At 30.7% G+C, this 17,970-nt stretch overlaps 1 protein-coding gene across 1 annotated transcript in view; it reads right to left on the reverse strand.

Moving 5' to 3' along the window:
- The window catches only part of LOC129231151 (tyrosine-protein phosphatase 10D-like), an 85,085-nt gene that overhangs the window by 41,347 nt on the left and 25,768 nt on the right, over positions 1–17,970 (reverse strand). The window contains exons 8-12 of the mRNA XM_054865398.1: positions 17,398–17,658; positions 10,827–10,970; positions 10,306–10,431; positions 7,758–7,900; positions 1,918–2,059 (exon numbers count right to left, since the gene is read on the reverse strand). Of these exons, the coding sequence (XP_054721373.1) occupies positions 1,918–2,059; positions 7,758–7,900; positions 10,306–10,431; positions 10,827–10,970; positions 17,398–17,658 (816 nt within the window). The remainder of the gene's footprint in view (positions 1–1,917; positions 2,060–7,757; positions 7,901–10,305; positions 10,432–10,826; positions 10,971–17,397; positions 17,659–17,970) is intronic.

The following is a 17,970-nucleotide window of genomic DNA, read 5'->3' on the forward strand; positions in this document are numbered from 1 at the left end:
ATGCACAAAAGGTTTTAATAAATTTAATCAAACCATTTTCTGAAAAAAAGATTCTTAAAAAAGAGATTCTTTTTGTCGCTGCAAAGCCTACCCCCCCCCCCCCTTAAAAAACAAGTCTAAAAATTTGAAGCAACATCAAACACTAATAAAAACTTTATGTACTATTCACTGTAGACAACTTTTAGACCACACAAAATTGCTTGAAAAACTAAAAGTTTCAAATACAACCACTTTTCCACTTTTTGGAAAAAAGTTTATTCTAACAAAATATAAGTGCAAATTAGGTATTTAAGTGAACGTACTACCTTTGTTAGACCTTAAAGTGTGCATTTCATTTCAAATATACTCAGTTAAAAATCTTAACAGAATAACCCTAAAGTTTATAGTGATGAAGATTTACATTGAGTCAAAAAATTAGAATATTCAAATTAAAAGGGGAAAAACACTTTTAAAAGAAACAACATCAATATTAGAATGCATCATTTATTGCTGGATTCAATGCTTTGATCCTTTCTCACACTGATTCTACCACTTGTTTACATTAATCTTTTCTGACAGTTTCCATATCCTCTTCATTGTGACAACGAGCTCAATTTCATTGGCGTGCACCAGGTCTTGGAACCACTTTAGTGTAGATGGCGTGGATAAGATAACTATACATTCTGTCCAACACTTAGGGACGTAAGAAGCATTTTTCAAAGGTTATTTTGGACAATTTACTTCAATTTGTGTTCATCTTTGCCAGGTGTTACAACTTTTCTACCTTGTTTACTTCGGTTACTCTTTAGTTAGTCAGTCCTTTTATATTCCTTTAAAATCTTACATACCATAGATTGTAAACTGTTCATTTGAATTGAGTTGGATAGTTTTTTTCTAACTTTAAGAAATGATACAGCATATAACTTCATTTTTATCACATTGATGTCCCATTTTGAGCAATAAAAGGCTTTTAAAAGAGCGTAAAATTATCCGGGCCCGAAGCTCCATGCTTGTGACGAACTATAGGGTAACAGGTATGCAAATATTTTTGCTACTTTTTAAAATTCACATTGAATGAATCGATTATTCTAATTTTTTGACCCATATAAATAATCTATCTATTTTTTTAATGTGTTAATGATCCATAAACTGTTAAAATAATGTCTGAAAAGCTGTTTAAATTGATTTACCCATTCATGAATAACAAGTTTTAGTCTTTTAAATTTGCATGAGTTCATTTTTCCCGACTCAGGAACAAGTTTTTCTGATATTCAAACAGTTCTGATATTCTATTATTTTGAATTTGAGTTGTACATATAAGTCAAGGCTGATTCCTTAACAGAAATTTCAAGCCTTTCATGAAACAAATAAACTTTTCTGGTCAGTCAATAAAAAAATAAGGAACTGGTAAGAGAAGAATTTGTATAGTTAAATCAATCTACATTTATTGCTCATTCCTAAGAAAAAGATTGAAATCCATAGGTCATACTTGAATATGTAACAAAATGCAACAGAGTGTTTCAAGTTGAAGTTTATGTTTTAAAGAAACATAATCTTTAGAATGTCATCATGATAAATGTTTGAATCTTAGTTTCATCTTAAAAGATCGAGCCACTTCGAAGAATTTTATTCAACAAATGGTTGAACAGTTGGGAAAAAAAAAGAAAAACAATAATTAGAGACAATTTTTCAAAGATTGAAAAAGCTGAACACGCAAGCCCTTTGTTAGTCACACATTTTTTAGTTCTCATTGTTCTACTTATTTACAAAATGATATTGCAAAGAACATTTCTAGAACAAGAACAACTCCTTTTTTCATAATGCAAAGAACATTTGAATAAATAAGACTAGTAGATGTTGCTTTGTGCTACATTTTTTTTTTGTGTGAAAATTAACACAAGAAACATTTTTTTTTTGCATAAAGATTTAATTACTTACTGGTTCGAGTTTGTAGTCCAATGCCTTCACTCCTTAAACTATTACTAACAACATAAAATAAAAAGGAATATAGCTCTCCTGGTTTCAAATCACCAATCATGCAGCTCATAACTTCACTAGAGTTAGAGTCATTTGCAGGTATCTAAAATATACAATTTAATATTATAACAAAGAGATTAATGTGGGGGAAAACGTCACACAAGACATATTGAACAATTTGGAATATTTCTTAACATTCAAATCATGTTTTGCAATGATAACTTTGGAGATCTAAACATCAAATATATAAGTAAAATTAAACAAAAATAAGTTTAGCTTTTAATATAAAAAAGAAACAGTTACTGAAAACTGAAGCAATCACAGCCCCATAGACTGAACTTTAAAATACTTTTGGTGTTCTGAACTGTCAATTAAAGAATGAAATGAGTTTTCTTTTGATTTAACCCTTCGAGGATTTACATAAAGGATGGCTTTGCTTGAGGCCACCATTTTCTCAAAGCCAGATGACACAGTGGCTTCAACTATAGGATGAATTAAGACAAAAAATAGAGGCCTCAAATGAAGGCAAAGTGCCTTGAAAGATTAACACATGTCCCAACTAGAGTTTCGAGTAATGAGTAAAGTAAAAGCGAAGCTTTTTATGCAAAATTAAAAAGGTAGATGAAATTTGACTGAAGTCAGGCTGAAGGCTTTACAGTTTAGCTCAGCTGCTCCAATAAAATAGCACACAACTGTGATTTAAGTAAGGGAAAAGGCTGCACATAAAACTGACAATAAAAAAAAGTTTCACATAAGATTTGATATAATTATTTAAAAAGATTAAAGATAAACAAGATGAAAAGTTGAGAATACTATTAGTGTTAAGCAAGAAAGTAGCTAATGAAAGACTAAAATAGCAAATAATAAAAAATCATTTGAATTTTGATGTCCTGAATTCAAATTTTGTTTCTCACAATCACAAATTGTAATAGGACCCTACTCATTATGTTTCTTGTTTCTCCCACTGGAGTAGGAAATGGACAAGAAATTCACACCAGTCATGTTATGACAGGTGATTTTCTAGATTTGATGATATGATGCATGTCCATAAAAAAAAGAAATGGTTATTAGGATGCAGTAACAAAGATATGGTTATTAAGGCCAATTTTGCACCCGTACACTTCTCATAAAGAGTATACTTAACAGCCAGCGCCATTATATTTTTATTTGCTATCAACATTAAATGAAAGAAATTACTAATCTAGAATATTGAGACTTAGATGAAGTTTGGCCATTAAAGTTCATTATTTTAGGTGTTTCTCCTAAACACGATTTTGCACAAGATCCCCCCTCCCTTTTTTAATTTAAAATTTGCTTGAGTTAAGGCTTGAGAAAAAATGAATGAATGGAAAAGTGAATGATTTGTAACCATAGTGAGGAAAGTTAGTCCTCTTAACAAGCTAGACTTATTCTCGTCATCATGGCAATCTGAAAAAGTTAGTCCAACATTAACTGCAGTCAAGTGAGAGTAATAAGCAATTTGTGACTGCTCAATAACATGAAGAAAATCAATTTAAACCTTTTTTGAATTTCATAAGTAAATATAATTTTTAAAAAAATATTAATGTTCTATTTTTAATGCAGAAGTAACAAATATATTGACTGGAAAAAAACTTTAACCAAAGTCAGAAATGCTTCAAAAAACCAAAATTATTGGGTTGTTTGGAAAGAAAGCTCATTTTTTTTTCTGACACGGTTTCATTGTATTTTTTCACACCAAGCTTCACACTTAAGCTGCATAATTGTTACATATTTTGAAAGCCTATGTCGCAAGGCTTACTTGCGAAAAAGTCTATTTCAATCAAAGCAGTACTTTTTGGTTGAGTGATTTTTCATACATAAAGAGAGAGAGAGAGCAGAATTTCACTTTTGGCTATCGAAAAGGTAAAACTTCTATTCAAGAAATAAAAAATAGCCAATGTACACAGAGAAGATATATTGACAATATGCCACTGCCAAAGCTGGTTTGCAAAATTTTGATTTGGCATTTTTGATGTTGAAAAGACACCTTGTTCTGGAAAGTCAGTTGAAGCTAATAAAGAAACAATAAAGAAAATTATTGTTGCAAAACAGTGAATAACAACACCAATGATGATTAAAGATTAAATTTTCCAAATTGAACTTTTTACGACCATTTGAAAAGCCTAGGTTTAAAAAAACTCTGTCGGGAAAAAATGAAAATACTTTCCGAACAATGCAATAGAATGGGAAAGCAATGATTTTGATAAAAAATAAAAACTTTTCAACTGAGCTTTAAAAAATGCTTCAAAGAATAATCTTTGAATTGTATCGCAGAGACCTTTTAGAGGAAGAAATATTATATGACCACATGACAATATTATGCATTAACAAGATGCTTAACACATGATAACATTAAAATAAACTGAACATCTTATTTTTTTAAGGTTTTTAATATGCCTTAACTAACATTGGAGAAAATACTTTATGTTCAATTGAACAGAATACCAATGTTAATTATTTCTGTCAATTTAAAGAGCTATAGCCTAATGCACCGTAATTTTGGGTAGATAAGCCGCCCTATCATATATGCCGCACATGCAATAATTTACTAACTAAAAACAAAAGTTCATCAGATAAGATGCCCTATCATATACACTGCAGAAGGGTGTATCAAAACATAGTGCTCCACCCCCTCTCTATATATAGCTCTCTATATATACAGGGTGTTCCGTTTTAACCTGCAAGACCTTTATTTTTGCAACTGTTAGTCCTAGATATATACTTCCAATTGCAAAAATGTTCAAAATCAGATGCAGGGTTAAGATATTGAAAGTTTAAAGTGAAATTAAAAATAAGTCAAAAAACACAAAAAGTAACTTTTTATATGGCCCCTATGTCCCCTAATTTATATTTAGGGAAATAATCTCCATTGAAAAATAATTCCAACAAAAAAAGTTTGAAATAAGTACGAATATTCACCAAGATATGAAATGCAGTGTTTTGTGACTTAGACCACTTTTCACTTGCCGTCAGTAACACCTTTTGGGGGAAATATAGCGGTTAACAAGTGTTTAAAATGATATGTGTGCATCGAGCGTGGTTTTTAAAATTGTCCGAGGTTTTATTGTGTGCTTTTGCGTATCACGGCATAAAATTCGCATTTATTTTTGAATTGCAATGAAAAATATAAATACCTTATTTTTCTTACTATGACGACCTGTCATTCTCTTGAAAGGGTAATAAGTTCTAATATCATCTTCTACATGATCCCTTAAGACTTTGAAATAGAATATCTTCTTGAGTTTTGGTCACACAAATGTCAAGTTTTTTTGTATCAGTAATAGTTTTCATTGGAGATTATTTCTCTAAATATTAATTAGGGGACCTGGGGCCCGTATAAAAAGTTAAATTATGTATTTTTTGATGCATTTTATTTTTTACTTCAAACTCTCAACATAACTCTGCATTTGATTCTGAACATTTTTCCAATTTGAAGTTTACATCTAGGACTAACGGTTGTGAAAATAAAGGCCTTGCAGGTTAAAACGAAACACCCTGTATATACACATACATATGTATGGATGTAATCATTTATTATAGTTAGAACGAAACTGTAACAAGTGACTCGACTTGTTGATAGATAAAAATGGAATAAACTTTCTGGTAAATAATAAAAAAAAAAGATCGGAAAAGCTGCGGTTACGCAAAAACTGGTGTTGCCAGATGACATCTGCATTTGGTTGGATGAGAAGTTGTCAGATCAGTGTGTTATACTTAGCAATTCATTGAAAAATTGTTTAACTTTTATCAATTGATTTTTTTTTTAAATTTATCATTGAGACATTTTAAAACATTATTCAGACTACAGGGACTCTAACTCAGACAAGCCAGCGATTCCTCCATTTTTCAGCCTTGTGAAATGTATGGTATCATCACGAATCTGGCAACACCAGAAAGAACAACAGCGAATAGCGGTAAAATCGGCACAAACAAATGCAGGTTTAAGGTAGTGAGAAATTAAATTTAATGAGAAACCTATTTCATGGTGCAATTTGAGAGCTCTACTGGTGTTTTGTTAATGAATTTAAACATTGGCCCTCGATTTGGTGAACATGAGAAACACTAAGAAAGAAGGGCGGGCGGGGGAAAGTTCTTCAGATATGCCGCAGATGTTAAATTTCAACTTTAAAATACATATAAGCTGTGGCTTATCTACCCAAAATTACGGTTAATTGAGATATTTAAGAATAATCAACAATAGTTACCCCTCATTTGTTCAGATTTTCAGCTCGGTTGCAATACACTGCCTAGCAAAAAGATGGATGCACCAAGAAGGAGTAGTCCAAATGAAATGGAAATTTACAAACGCTGGACTACATTCGTACAAGTAATTACAAAATGAAAGCAAATTTTCAGTTATAATAGGAAAACCTAAAAGAAAGGGTGTTTTGTACCTTGTAGAACCACATCTAGTGTGGATACATAAGGGGATACAGGCAAGCTGTGAGGCATTAAGATCTCTGACAATCTTCTAAGTCATCCTGCAACGGTTACTGTAAATAAGCCAGCAATTCGATTAAACTCGTTTGCTGCCAGACTTATAGTTGGCAGGGGGAAAAGAATCTTCCTCTTTTATATTATATGTCATTAGAAAGAGTCTGCACAAGAAGAAGTTTGTTCCATTTCTCTTTAATAATTAGAACAGGAGATAAAAGCACTTCTAATTTAGCCAACATTCAAGATTCAACTTGATTTGTTTAAGTTTGGACACAGCTAATTTGATTTACCAAGATCATGTTCAGAAACAGTTACAGGTAACTCGGGTTGACTTTCTGAAAATTTTTGAACAATTCGCATGATTTTTTTTTTCTATTTTCTCAAACGATAGCTTTTTGCATATTTTCTTTAGGTTTTTTTAATATTTAGGAAAGTTGTCATTGTTACAGTATTTATTTTCAGTTAATCTAATTGTGTGTATTTTAATTGATTTTATTTTTTGTTTCTCTGTTTCTGCAATGCAAATTTTCATTTAAAACTTTTTTCTTCAAGAGGGTGCAGACTGCAGAGTGATTATTTTATATAACTTACATTGTGTATTTGAATTAATTACTTCTTTTCTATTGGAGATGGGGAAGCAGGATTTTTCTTTTGTTCCAGATATGTGTTTTTTAATTATGTTCTTCTGCAAGGGAGGGCAAGAGAACGGTATAATCTTTTGAATATTTTTGTCAGAAAGATCAGATCTTTAATTAGCAGAGTTCGTTTTGTTCGCTAATCGACTGAGTTACAGTAGCCTTGTCCCTTGGGGAGTGAAGACACCGCCAGCTCAGTCATTTCCTATGCCGGGTTTCCTCAGTCACTTTCCTATGCCGGGGTGATGAGTGCTAATAAGCACGAAACTGCAGCCCTCGGCTGGAAATGACTGAGCTGGCGGTGTATTTCACGTATTTCTGCTTTAGCCCTGGCTAATGGGCGGTAATTTACTGAATATAACTTGCCTCGCGTTCAATCTTCGAGTTGAACCGAACCATTACTTTGGTCACTCGTCTGGTCTGCTAATTCTATATTAGCTACCAGTTTGTTTGGCACTCTTGGCTTCCTTAAGAGGTTTTCCATCTCCAGCTCAATCACTTTCCTATGCCGGGCTGATGAGTGCTAATAAGCATGAAACTGCAGTCCTCGGCTGGAAAGCTGGCGGTGTATTTCACGTATTTCTGCTTTAGCCCTGGCTAATGGGCGGTAATTTACTGAATATACTTCATTTGTTAAAGCATTGGTGACATACACAAAAATCTAAACATTTAACAAAACTAATTGAAAAGCTATCATGTAAAATATACCTGATGAGAAAGCTGAGGAAGAGATGATTTGACAGGATAATAATTGATTATGTAATAGTCTTTCTTTCCAGGGGGAATGTTCCATTCAAATGTGATATTATAAGAATCAAGGATGTGGCGGACATGCTTGATTGAATTGGGATCTGAAATTAAAAGTTTTGCTTTCTTTAGAACAGTTGCTTATAGAATTATAATTCTGAAATTAAAATAAATATCTCAAAAAATTCTCATAGAAATTGAACAAACAATCTACAACAAAAAACCATAAAGGAAATATAAAATAATTTTTCATTGAACTAAACAACTGGAATTTGATAAAATTTGATTTTATTTAAACCACTCAATGCCACTTACAACTATCTTTATTTAAGAAGAATAGGGCACAGTAGAATTACAAGTCTATGTTAAAAGTTACTGGAAAAAAGTACTTGAAAATATCAAGGTTAAATTCGTAACAGGATTTCGGGAAACATTTATCATATCATAGTTTCTTTACAGGGCATCTGCTACATTTCATGTTTTGAAAGCCATGACTTTCCCTGACTTTCCATGATTTTTGCTCGTAACTTTCCATGACTCACGGGATGCAATTTTTAAAGAAGAAACATTGATTTTTCACACAAGAATATCTAAATTTGTGTTTTGTAAAAATTAAATTGCAACCATCTGATCTATGCTTTGGACATATGTTTATGAAAATACAAATTAAAGTGAAATGTAACTAGCTCTCAGCTATATTATAACTAAAAAACAATTTATGCAACAATGACTAGTGATACACATGAAATAATTCGAGTTTCAATTTAACTATTTTGCTACTAAGTATATACATTTACAAACCTAAAATTTCTGGAAATATTTTTCAGATTCCAATAAGTCATACAAAATATTTATATAGGTAAGAATTTAGGTGAAAACAAATTTATTATTTTTTCTTAGAAAAATCTGATGTGACACACAATAATTTTTCAATCACTAAAAATACTGAAAAAAAGTTTTAGATGCAAAATGGTTTTCCAAAATAAAAGAAACTTCAAACATGCAGCAAGAATGATGTAAAACTAGTGGTGAACAGCAAAGCATTTAAGCTGGATTTTTTTCTTTTGCATTTTTGAAAATAAATATTTTATATTATAAACAAATAATGAATCTAAAATTTATTATTATTTTTTAACACTAGTAGTTTTCTAAAAAAATCTGTGACTAGCAATAATTTAATAAAAACTAAAATTATGTTTACAAGAAATAAAAGAAACAAATAATCTGAAAAAATAAAATATTAAATTAAAGTACTTAATAATTAACTTACCAGACATTACCAGATATACTACTGCCAAAGCTTTAGAATAGGCTACAAATATTGAAAAAATAAATTTACCTATTTAAAAAGTCCCTGATTTCTGTATTTTATCGATGTCCTGTATTTTATCGATCGAACATCCTTAATTCTTTAGACCAATTCAAGGGCACACATGCAGGGGGCAAGTGGGGGCTCAAGTCCCCCCTCCCCATAGAAATTGCAACTTCCTTGCTTTTAGTACTTTTTTCTTTGCAAAAATGTAAAAACATTTCTTCTCCAGCCATTAATGAATAATTTATTAAAAATGTCAAACTTTAATAACTCTAATCTGTACTGGAATCAGTTTTTATGGGGAAAATATCCTGCTAAACCAAGGGGAAATTACCTGAGCCACCCCCCCCCCCCCCCCCCACATTTTGCATATGGGCACCCATTAACCAATTTTATTTTCTAAAATGTTCTTAAGACACACTGCTGAAAATTAATGATAATTTTTATTAGCCTCTTGAATCAACTTGGATGCAAATGACTTAAAATTTTTGAGTCGTATGAGAGAGGAAAAATTAGAAATATCCCCCCCCAAATAAGTCCCCAACTACACAATTATACAAATAAGGAGGTTAAACATGATGCTACACACAAAATTATAAATGTCCAAACGGTAGAATAACATTGCAAAGAAAAACGAGTGAGTATTATAGCAAGCGGATGCAATCAATTTTTGAAATGTGTGAAAATTCAGGACTGAAGTGTAAAAGCGTAAGAAATGGCTCAGATGCATAAATTTTTCACCTAATTTGTAGAATTTGATAAATATGCATGTTTTTGAACCCAAAATTCATAACCAGATGTGAGTTTTCATGACTTTTGTGCATTTTTTGCTGAAAAGTACGATTTTCCATGACCAGATCATTGTCAACATCCATGACTTTCCCTAACTTTCCATATGCAAGGACACCCTGTCTTCATGGCATAATGATTCATATTAAGTAATTCTTGTCATCTAACTTGTATGAAAATATAAAGCAAGAAGCCAAAACTGCCCAGAAAATTTGCTGTTTTAGATTTTTAAGATCTTATCAATGAACTAGAAGTTAAAAATGCTACAGTGCTATTTTTAGTTGAAATAATTTTCTTCAATTATTTTTTTGTTCTTTTTAAATTTTAAGAATTGTTTGCTTGAATATATTATCTGTTTTAGGTACTCAAACATGCATTGCATGAAAAAAAAGTGTGATTTTTACTTACACATTGTTTGTTCGATAATTTTAGCATCAGGGCTTTCAACTTTATTACTCATGGACACCACTTGGATTTCATATTTCTCTCCTGAGTCTAGATTCTTAATTTCACATGAGGTAGCATTGGCTATAACTGGGAGTTAAAATAAAATTAGTATACTAGAAGTAAATATTAGCAAAAAAGGAGCAATTCAAATAATTAACATTAGTACTAGTCTCATTTTTGAGTGTTTAAAGAAATTTCCTTCATAAACTAAACGAAAAACAAATGATTGAATTTGTTCTGATGAAGTTGGCTTCAATACCACTTCATTATCTGATGGAAAAATATACATTGAAAGCAGCATACATAGAAATTTTATATATATTTATACATTTAATTACTGAACAGTGCAGCATAAAATTTTCAAATTATAATAAGGCATATATTATAAGGGAGGGTGGAGAAGAATTTATTGATTTTTCCCTGAACTTTTTATGTAATTTTCCATATTAGTTAAGAATAGAAGGAAAAAAATGAATACTAACCAACTTCTTTCCATACAATGCTTTTAGTAGGACGATAGCGAACAATATAATGATCAATAACAGATTCATTTGGAGAAATCCACGTTAAAATCATAGTAGAATTACTAGCTTTCACAATTTGAACATTGCCAGGTGGTCTTGGAGCTTAGAAGAAAAGAAAAAGCATAGTTCAGTCACTCACATCAACTGACCTAATTTTTCAAATCAGTCCCACTCAACACTCTTTGAATTATATGAAATTTTATAGAGGTGTAGAGATGCCTTTGAAACTAACCTATGCAAATTTTCAACTTCCAAGATCCAAATCTCGAGGATCTAGGATTTTCGAAAAAAGTAATCTAAAATGGCAGATCACCTTTTGGGCCAAATTGCCATCCTTAGCTTAAGTTTGAAGAAAATTTTATTACACTGGAAGTCTGAAATTTTGGGAGATTAAAGTATTTGGCTGTTAATAAATTCAAGTATTTTTGTGAATTTGAGCTCATTAGATAATTTGTAGCATGCATGTAAACTCGTAAAAAAGCAAGGAGGGGAAATTTTTTCCTGTATTTTAAGTCGTCAGAAAATAGAAACAAATATAATTCAAAGGTTTGTATTTCGTAATTCTATTGTCAAAATACTTGTTTTTCATGGGTTACAGTTGCAGAGCTTAAATATCCATTTTCTAGAAGATATTGTCACTCAAATTGGTTATCAATGGTTCAAGTGAAAATGTAGCCTATTTTCAAAGCACTGTAGCTCAAGTTCATCACCTCGCATCTTCTTTTCGTTAATACCATTAAAAAGAACAAACTTTTCCCTATCAAATTAGGTTTTTTTTTATAGTGTTGTTTCAGATAAGGAGGAAAAAATGAGCACGAAGATCTATGTTGTAACGAATTGCATTGCTTGAGCAAAGGTTGTTAAAAATTCTATCACACTGGAAGTCTGAAATTTTAGGAGCTTAAAGTACTTTTGGTTATTAATATATTTTAGTACTTTTGTGAATTTAAGTTCATTAATTTTTGTGAAGCATGTATGCAAAGTCTTGACAAAATGCAGCAAAGAAATTTTTTTACTGAATTTAGAATGACATAACTTCTGAACAAAAGTAATTTAAAAGCTCTTATTTTATTCTTTTGTCAATATATACATGTTTTTAATGGGTTACTGCTGCAGAGTGTAAATATTGATTTTCTAAAAGATATTGTAATCTAAAGTGGCTATCAAACTCACTCAAGTGAAAAGTAGCATATATTCAAAGTGCTGTTGCTCAAGTTTGTCACCTTACATCTTGTTTTTGTTAACACTAGAAAGAACTATTTTTTCCTTTAAAGAAGGTTTATTATTTAAATGGTGTTATTTGATATAAGGAAGAAAATAATTAGCTTGGAATACTGCCTGTCGTTCATGAGAAAAGCTTGTTTTACTATGTATAATGGGAGTTGATTGCGATGGAAAGTAGTTTATAGTAATTTTACTACTACTATTAGTAAGAAATAGTTTTTGTTCATTAAAAAAAATATTAATTATGAGAGAAACAGAAAAACATTTTGTTCTGTCTGATGTATCTATTTCCAGAACAAGATGTTTTTCTGTTTCTATTATATTTAATTTGCAAAATAACTTTTTAAAGGAGCAATAAAAAACTTTTTCTGACTAATAACAGTAGCAAAATCACTAAAAACTGGTTTCCATGGCAATCACCATTCGTTACTCATTGTAGAATAAGATTTTTTCGTGAGCAACAGATGGTACTTCAAGCTCATTTTTTCATGCTTATCTGAAGAACAGAAAAACTATTTTTATTGGAAAAATATGTTCTTTCTAATTGTACCAATGAAAAGAAGATGCAAGGTGAGAAATTTGATTGATGAAAATAGGCTATTTTTTACTTGAACGATTTTGATGGCCACTTTGGATGACAGTATCTTTTAGAAAATCAATATTTACGGTTTGCAACTTTAACCCATTAAAAACATGTATATTGATAATACAATTACAAAGTATGAGCTTTTGAATTAGTTTTGTTCAGAATTTGTATTCTAAAATCAAGTAAAAAGAATTGTTTGCTGTGTTTTGTCAAGACTTTGGATGCATTCTACACAAAAGTTAATGGACTAAAACTTACAAAAACACTAGAATGTATTAATAACCTAAAGTACTTAAAGCTCTTAAAATTTTAGGCTTCCAGTGTGATAAAATTTTTAGCAACTTTAGCCTAAACATCGCAAGTTTATTAGGACAGACACAATTTTACGCTCATTTTTTTCATATTTATCCGAAAAAACACCATAGAAAACAAAACTTATTTTAATAGGAAAAAAATTTGCTCTTTCAAATGGTACTGATGAAAAGAAGATGCAATGTGACAAACTTGAGCAACAGCGCTTTAAAAATAGGGTATTTTTCAATTGAACGATTTTGTTAGTCACTTTGGATGAAAATATCTTATAGAAAATAAACATTTAAGCTCTGAAATAATAACCCATTCAAAACAAGTATTTTAACAATAGAATCATGAAGTACAAACCTTTTTATTATTTTGTTTTCCTGATTTTATGACAACCTAAAATGCATCCCATTACGCTTTATCACCAGTTTACATGCTTGCTAGCCAAAATCTAATAAGCTCAAACCCACAAAAATACTTAAATGTATTTACACCCAAACATACTTTAAGCTCCCGAAATTTCAGGTTTCAAGTGTGATAATTTTTTCTGCAAACTAAGCCTAAAAATGGCAATTTGGCACAAAAAGCTGATCTGCCATTTTGGATAACTTTTTTGAAAGATCCTAGATCCTCAGAATTTGGATATTGGATGCTGAAAATTTGAGGATAGTTTCAAAGGCACATCTCTACACCTCAATAAAATTTCATCCAAATTGGAAATACTTAAGTGGGGACCACTAGGCCACTTGACATGGAATGAATCAGTTAAGAACTGAAACATTAGTGAGTAAAAGACTAAACATGTCAAAACAAAAATGGTAAATAGAGGAAAATTTGATACTATGCTTAATTATGATGACACAAAAATTTCAGCAATCACTCAATGTTTAGAAAGGTACCAACCTTCAAACTGGGTTAAATTTAATTTCACCCAAAAAAAGTATGCCTGAAGCACATATACAGCAAAAGAATTAAACTTTTTTTTTTTTGCATTAGAAAATAAAATGAACAAATAAAAGCAATAAAATTCAAATTAGCAAATGACTGTTTTAAAATTATAATGGCAATTCATCAGAAAGATAAAACATTCAAGAAAGATACAGCCCCAAAATCATGACTGAACATGACAAAATTTAGTCAGACTAAAAAATTTATAGACACTTTAGTTAAAAACCCCCACAGGAAAATAAATACAAAACTAAGGAATCTTTATTTTTGATTATGATGTCAGGCTGTAAAAATAACCAGAAATAGTATGCAATGAGCATTATTTCCCTGAATTACTCTTGTTACTATTATCAGATATTTTTTCAACTTATTTGTTATGCACCAGTCAATATGTACTATCAGGGCTGCCACTGAGTTCTGTTACTAAAAACAGTTGCTATAGTGGCCTGAAATATAAAAAATACTCCAAAATACTCGCCAGATGCCGAAAATATTTTCCAAAATACTTGGTTGCATGGTATGAAGTGAGACTACTCAAAGCATGGAGCTAGACCTATACCAATTTTCCAAAAAAAAATTTCTAAACAACTCTTGGGGGGGGGGGGATGATAAATAAAAATGCAAGGTCAGAATTTAGACCAATCCTTTTAAAATGAACATAAGGGAGCTAGAGGAGATCTGTTCTGGTACAATACTCATTGTCTGATTCTTAATTAAAGGATAGTAGTAAAAAAATGACTGCAAAAGAGGTGCTAAGAAACGCCAAATTTGTGCCTATTCTGTTTCATGCCTTTTGAAAAACCAATGTTACAAGGCTGTGTGAAATTAAACAGGAAAACCTTTTTTTACATTCATTCAGAACAAAAACAGCAGACAACAAAATTATAGAAGCAGAAACAAACTCTTTGAAGAAAGCATGATTACAAACATCAACCCTTTACAAAAATCTCGACTGTGAAACTGAGCCTTTTATGAAATTGCAATCCCAAAAACAAAGCTTAAGATACAAAAATACGAACATCACACATTTCTGATTGATACTATGTTAATGAAATTTCAATTTCCCACATTTTAGAACACTTATTTTTAAAACAATAGACACTGCGAAACATTTCCAATTTTTTTTTCTAGAGTGAAGGGCATAAATTGACAAGCAAATTTTCTGTTTTTTCACTTTAAGAAAAATTAAATAAATAAACGGGAGTATTTATGGTTTTTAGTCTCTTTTTATGGAAATTGTTGCTTTTTTTATACAATTGAGAGAAAAATAGTAGTTTTTTGCCCACATGATGCCTAATATAGCCTACATGGCCACCCTTTGCTTCAAAATAGTCGCTGTATGTGCCTTTTTAGTCACCAGTGGCAGCCCTGCACTATCCAACATATCTCTTTGCTACTGAAAGGTAATAGTTATGTCGAAGACAAGGAATAAACATTGAAAATAATATTTGAGGCAGAAAAGAATTAATATTTAATTTAAAGCTTAAAAATCCTCAGACTCAAAGGAATTATAGTGCATAAACTCTCAAAAGTTACCTTAAATAAAAAAAATCAGTATCAGTTCATCCATTCAAGAGCTACTATGCAAAAAAACACATACAAATATGCTGGTTAAACTTATAACCTCTCTCTATTTGTTTCAGGGGACAAAAGTAAATTAAACCATATAAAATCTGTAATAAAGCACAACTAGTAGTCAAGGTTTTAAAATACATAACAGAATTTAAGGAAGAAAAAGGTTTTAATAGTTTTTTCTTGATTGAAATTTTCAAAATTTTGTAAGTAATTGATAGTTAAAAGTTATTACACATCAGTCTAATTCAAGACAAATTATATGTTTTTTTATTTAAGCTTGCTTTAACATATACAAGAAGTGTCTGTTAAGTAAGTTCCGCTTTGAAATAAAAAGAGAACAACTACAGATGCAGCAAAGAAATTTATTGCACAAAAATCTACCACCCTTAATCTATTTTTCAAGGTAGCTCCCATGATTTTCCAAGCATTTGTCATAACTAAGGTACAAATTTTTGTACTCTTCAATAGAATGTTGAACAACCTCCCAGCCAAATGACTTCTACTGAGCTTGGACTGGGACATTTTTGACCATCTCCTATATGGCCCAACCCTGCCACTAGAGACTTTCATTTGTTTTGTTCTGAAGTCTTTCCTTTGCGGGCAGCAGTACAACAGGGATGATGAGATAACAGGTTATCTTATTGTTAACTACACACACATGGCAACATGCTATTGAAAATTTTGGGTGGTAGAGTTTGGTGCAATAAATTTCTTTGATGTATCTATACTTGTTCTTTATATTCCAAAACAGAACTTACTTCCCAAATTTCAATCATAGTTCAATAAAAAATGAAATTACAGAAAGTTCCTTAAGCTTCATAGGTAAAGTGACTAGAACTTTCAAAATAAAAATCAAAACATATCACGTAGGGGGGGGGGGGATTGAATGTCTTCTCTTTGAAAATTAAATCATAGCAATTATTTAGAAATTTTGAAATAAGAGCAAAGCTAAAATATGAGAAATAATTCAGATGCAGCTATAAAGAACTACAGTTTAAAAGTAACGCAGTAGGGTATCTTACAGCACATTTACACCTAAAAAGGTCAATCATATTTACTGTTGGAAGAAATGTGCATTTTCATCCTCTCAAAAATTTAAATATTCCTTGAATCAATATGAAAAATTTATCTTTGTTAAAGGAAGATATTTTAAAGTTAAAAATGGAATGTCCATGTAAGTGTTGAAAAATATGGTAAATTTATATTGTCTCCCATTTGGTGGAACTTTAAAAGAAAAGTGGGACATTTGGTCAGCAGGAGGGACAACATAGCACATTTAGGAGACAAAAAGCGGAACTGTTCCACAAATCAGGATGTCTGGTCACTTGATTCAAAACTCGAAAAGGTCATAAGACCTAATAATACTATTTTGATAAAGAAATTTGTGAAATGAAAAATTTTAAATTTATATTTTGAGTTCATCTCAGATTTTTAATTCATTATCTTAGTGGTAAAAAAGATACAACTTTTAAATGCAAGAAAAGTATTTAAATTTTTCATATTTGGAGTGCTGTTTTTAAAGTAGAAAAGAGAAAATGAAAATTCTTGCAAGAATTCAAAAATTTAGTAAATATTTAAAGAAGTAATAGAAGCAATCCTATGCAAGGGTGATACCAAACAGATTAGGATGTAAACACTTTTTTTAATGTGGTATAAATAATGTTACATTATGAAACACTTATATATGAATAGCTCAGATAGGAGGAAATGAACTTTGTTTCTGAAACTCAACATTACTGATCATTACTGAGAGTGTTGAAAAGATTAATATTTTGATATTATCAACCAATTCCTAGTACATGCATAAAAGACACTATGAAAAATATTATATATATATATATATATATTTAATCACAACATAAAATATAATAGAGTGAAAGAAAATACAATACATACCAACAGTTTGGAAATAGGAGTGAGGATCACTTTCTAAGCCATAACTGACAGCATAAACTTTGATTTCATAACTTGCTCCATGGAACAAATTATTTATACATAACCAGTTATTTTTTGTTGTATTAGTCAAAACCTTTCCTGTGTCATTCCTCACCCAAACAACTGAATATGAGTCCTGCCTGCTTGTAACATCAGATTTCCAAGATATATTCCATCCAAGTTCAATAGGCTCAAGCATTTCAATTACTGGAGAAGATGGCCCTAAGATAAAAAGAAAAGTTACAAGACATTATAATTTGAAACACATTCATTTTGGAGTGATTGTTCCAAAATATAGCAGCAAATGGCAGAATTTGCATTACAAGGTTTTGAAATTTCTTAGGAATTTAAATTGGAAATACATACTAAATATGCATGGAAAATGTCGCTTCCGGATGTATAGCATTAAAACTTATGTATACAGTGGGCATACAGATTTAATAGTCAAACATGTTTACACATGATGCAAACAAAGTTGTATAATTCAAATTTTCCACAAGAAATTAGTAATGAAAATCATAATACAAATTAATT

Source organism: Uloborus diversus, chromosome 10 (assembly GCF_026930045.1).
Source record: "Uloborus diversus isolate 005 chromosome 10, Udiv.v.3.1, whole genome shotgun sequence".
NCBI classification, from domain to species: Eukaryota; Metazoa; Arthropoda; class Arachnida; order Araneae; family Uloboridae; genus Uloborus; species Uloborus diversus.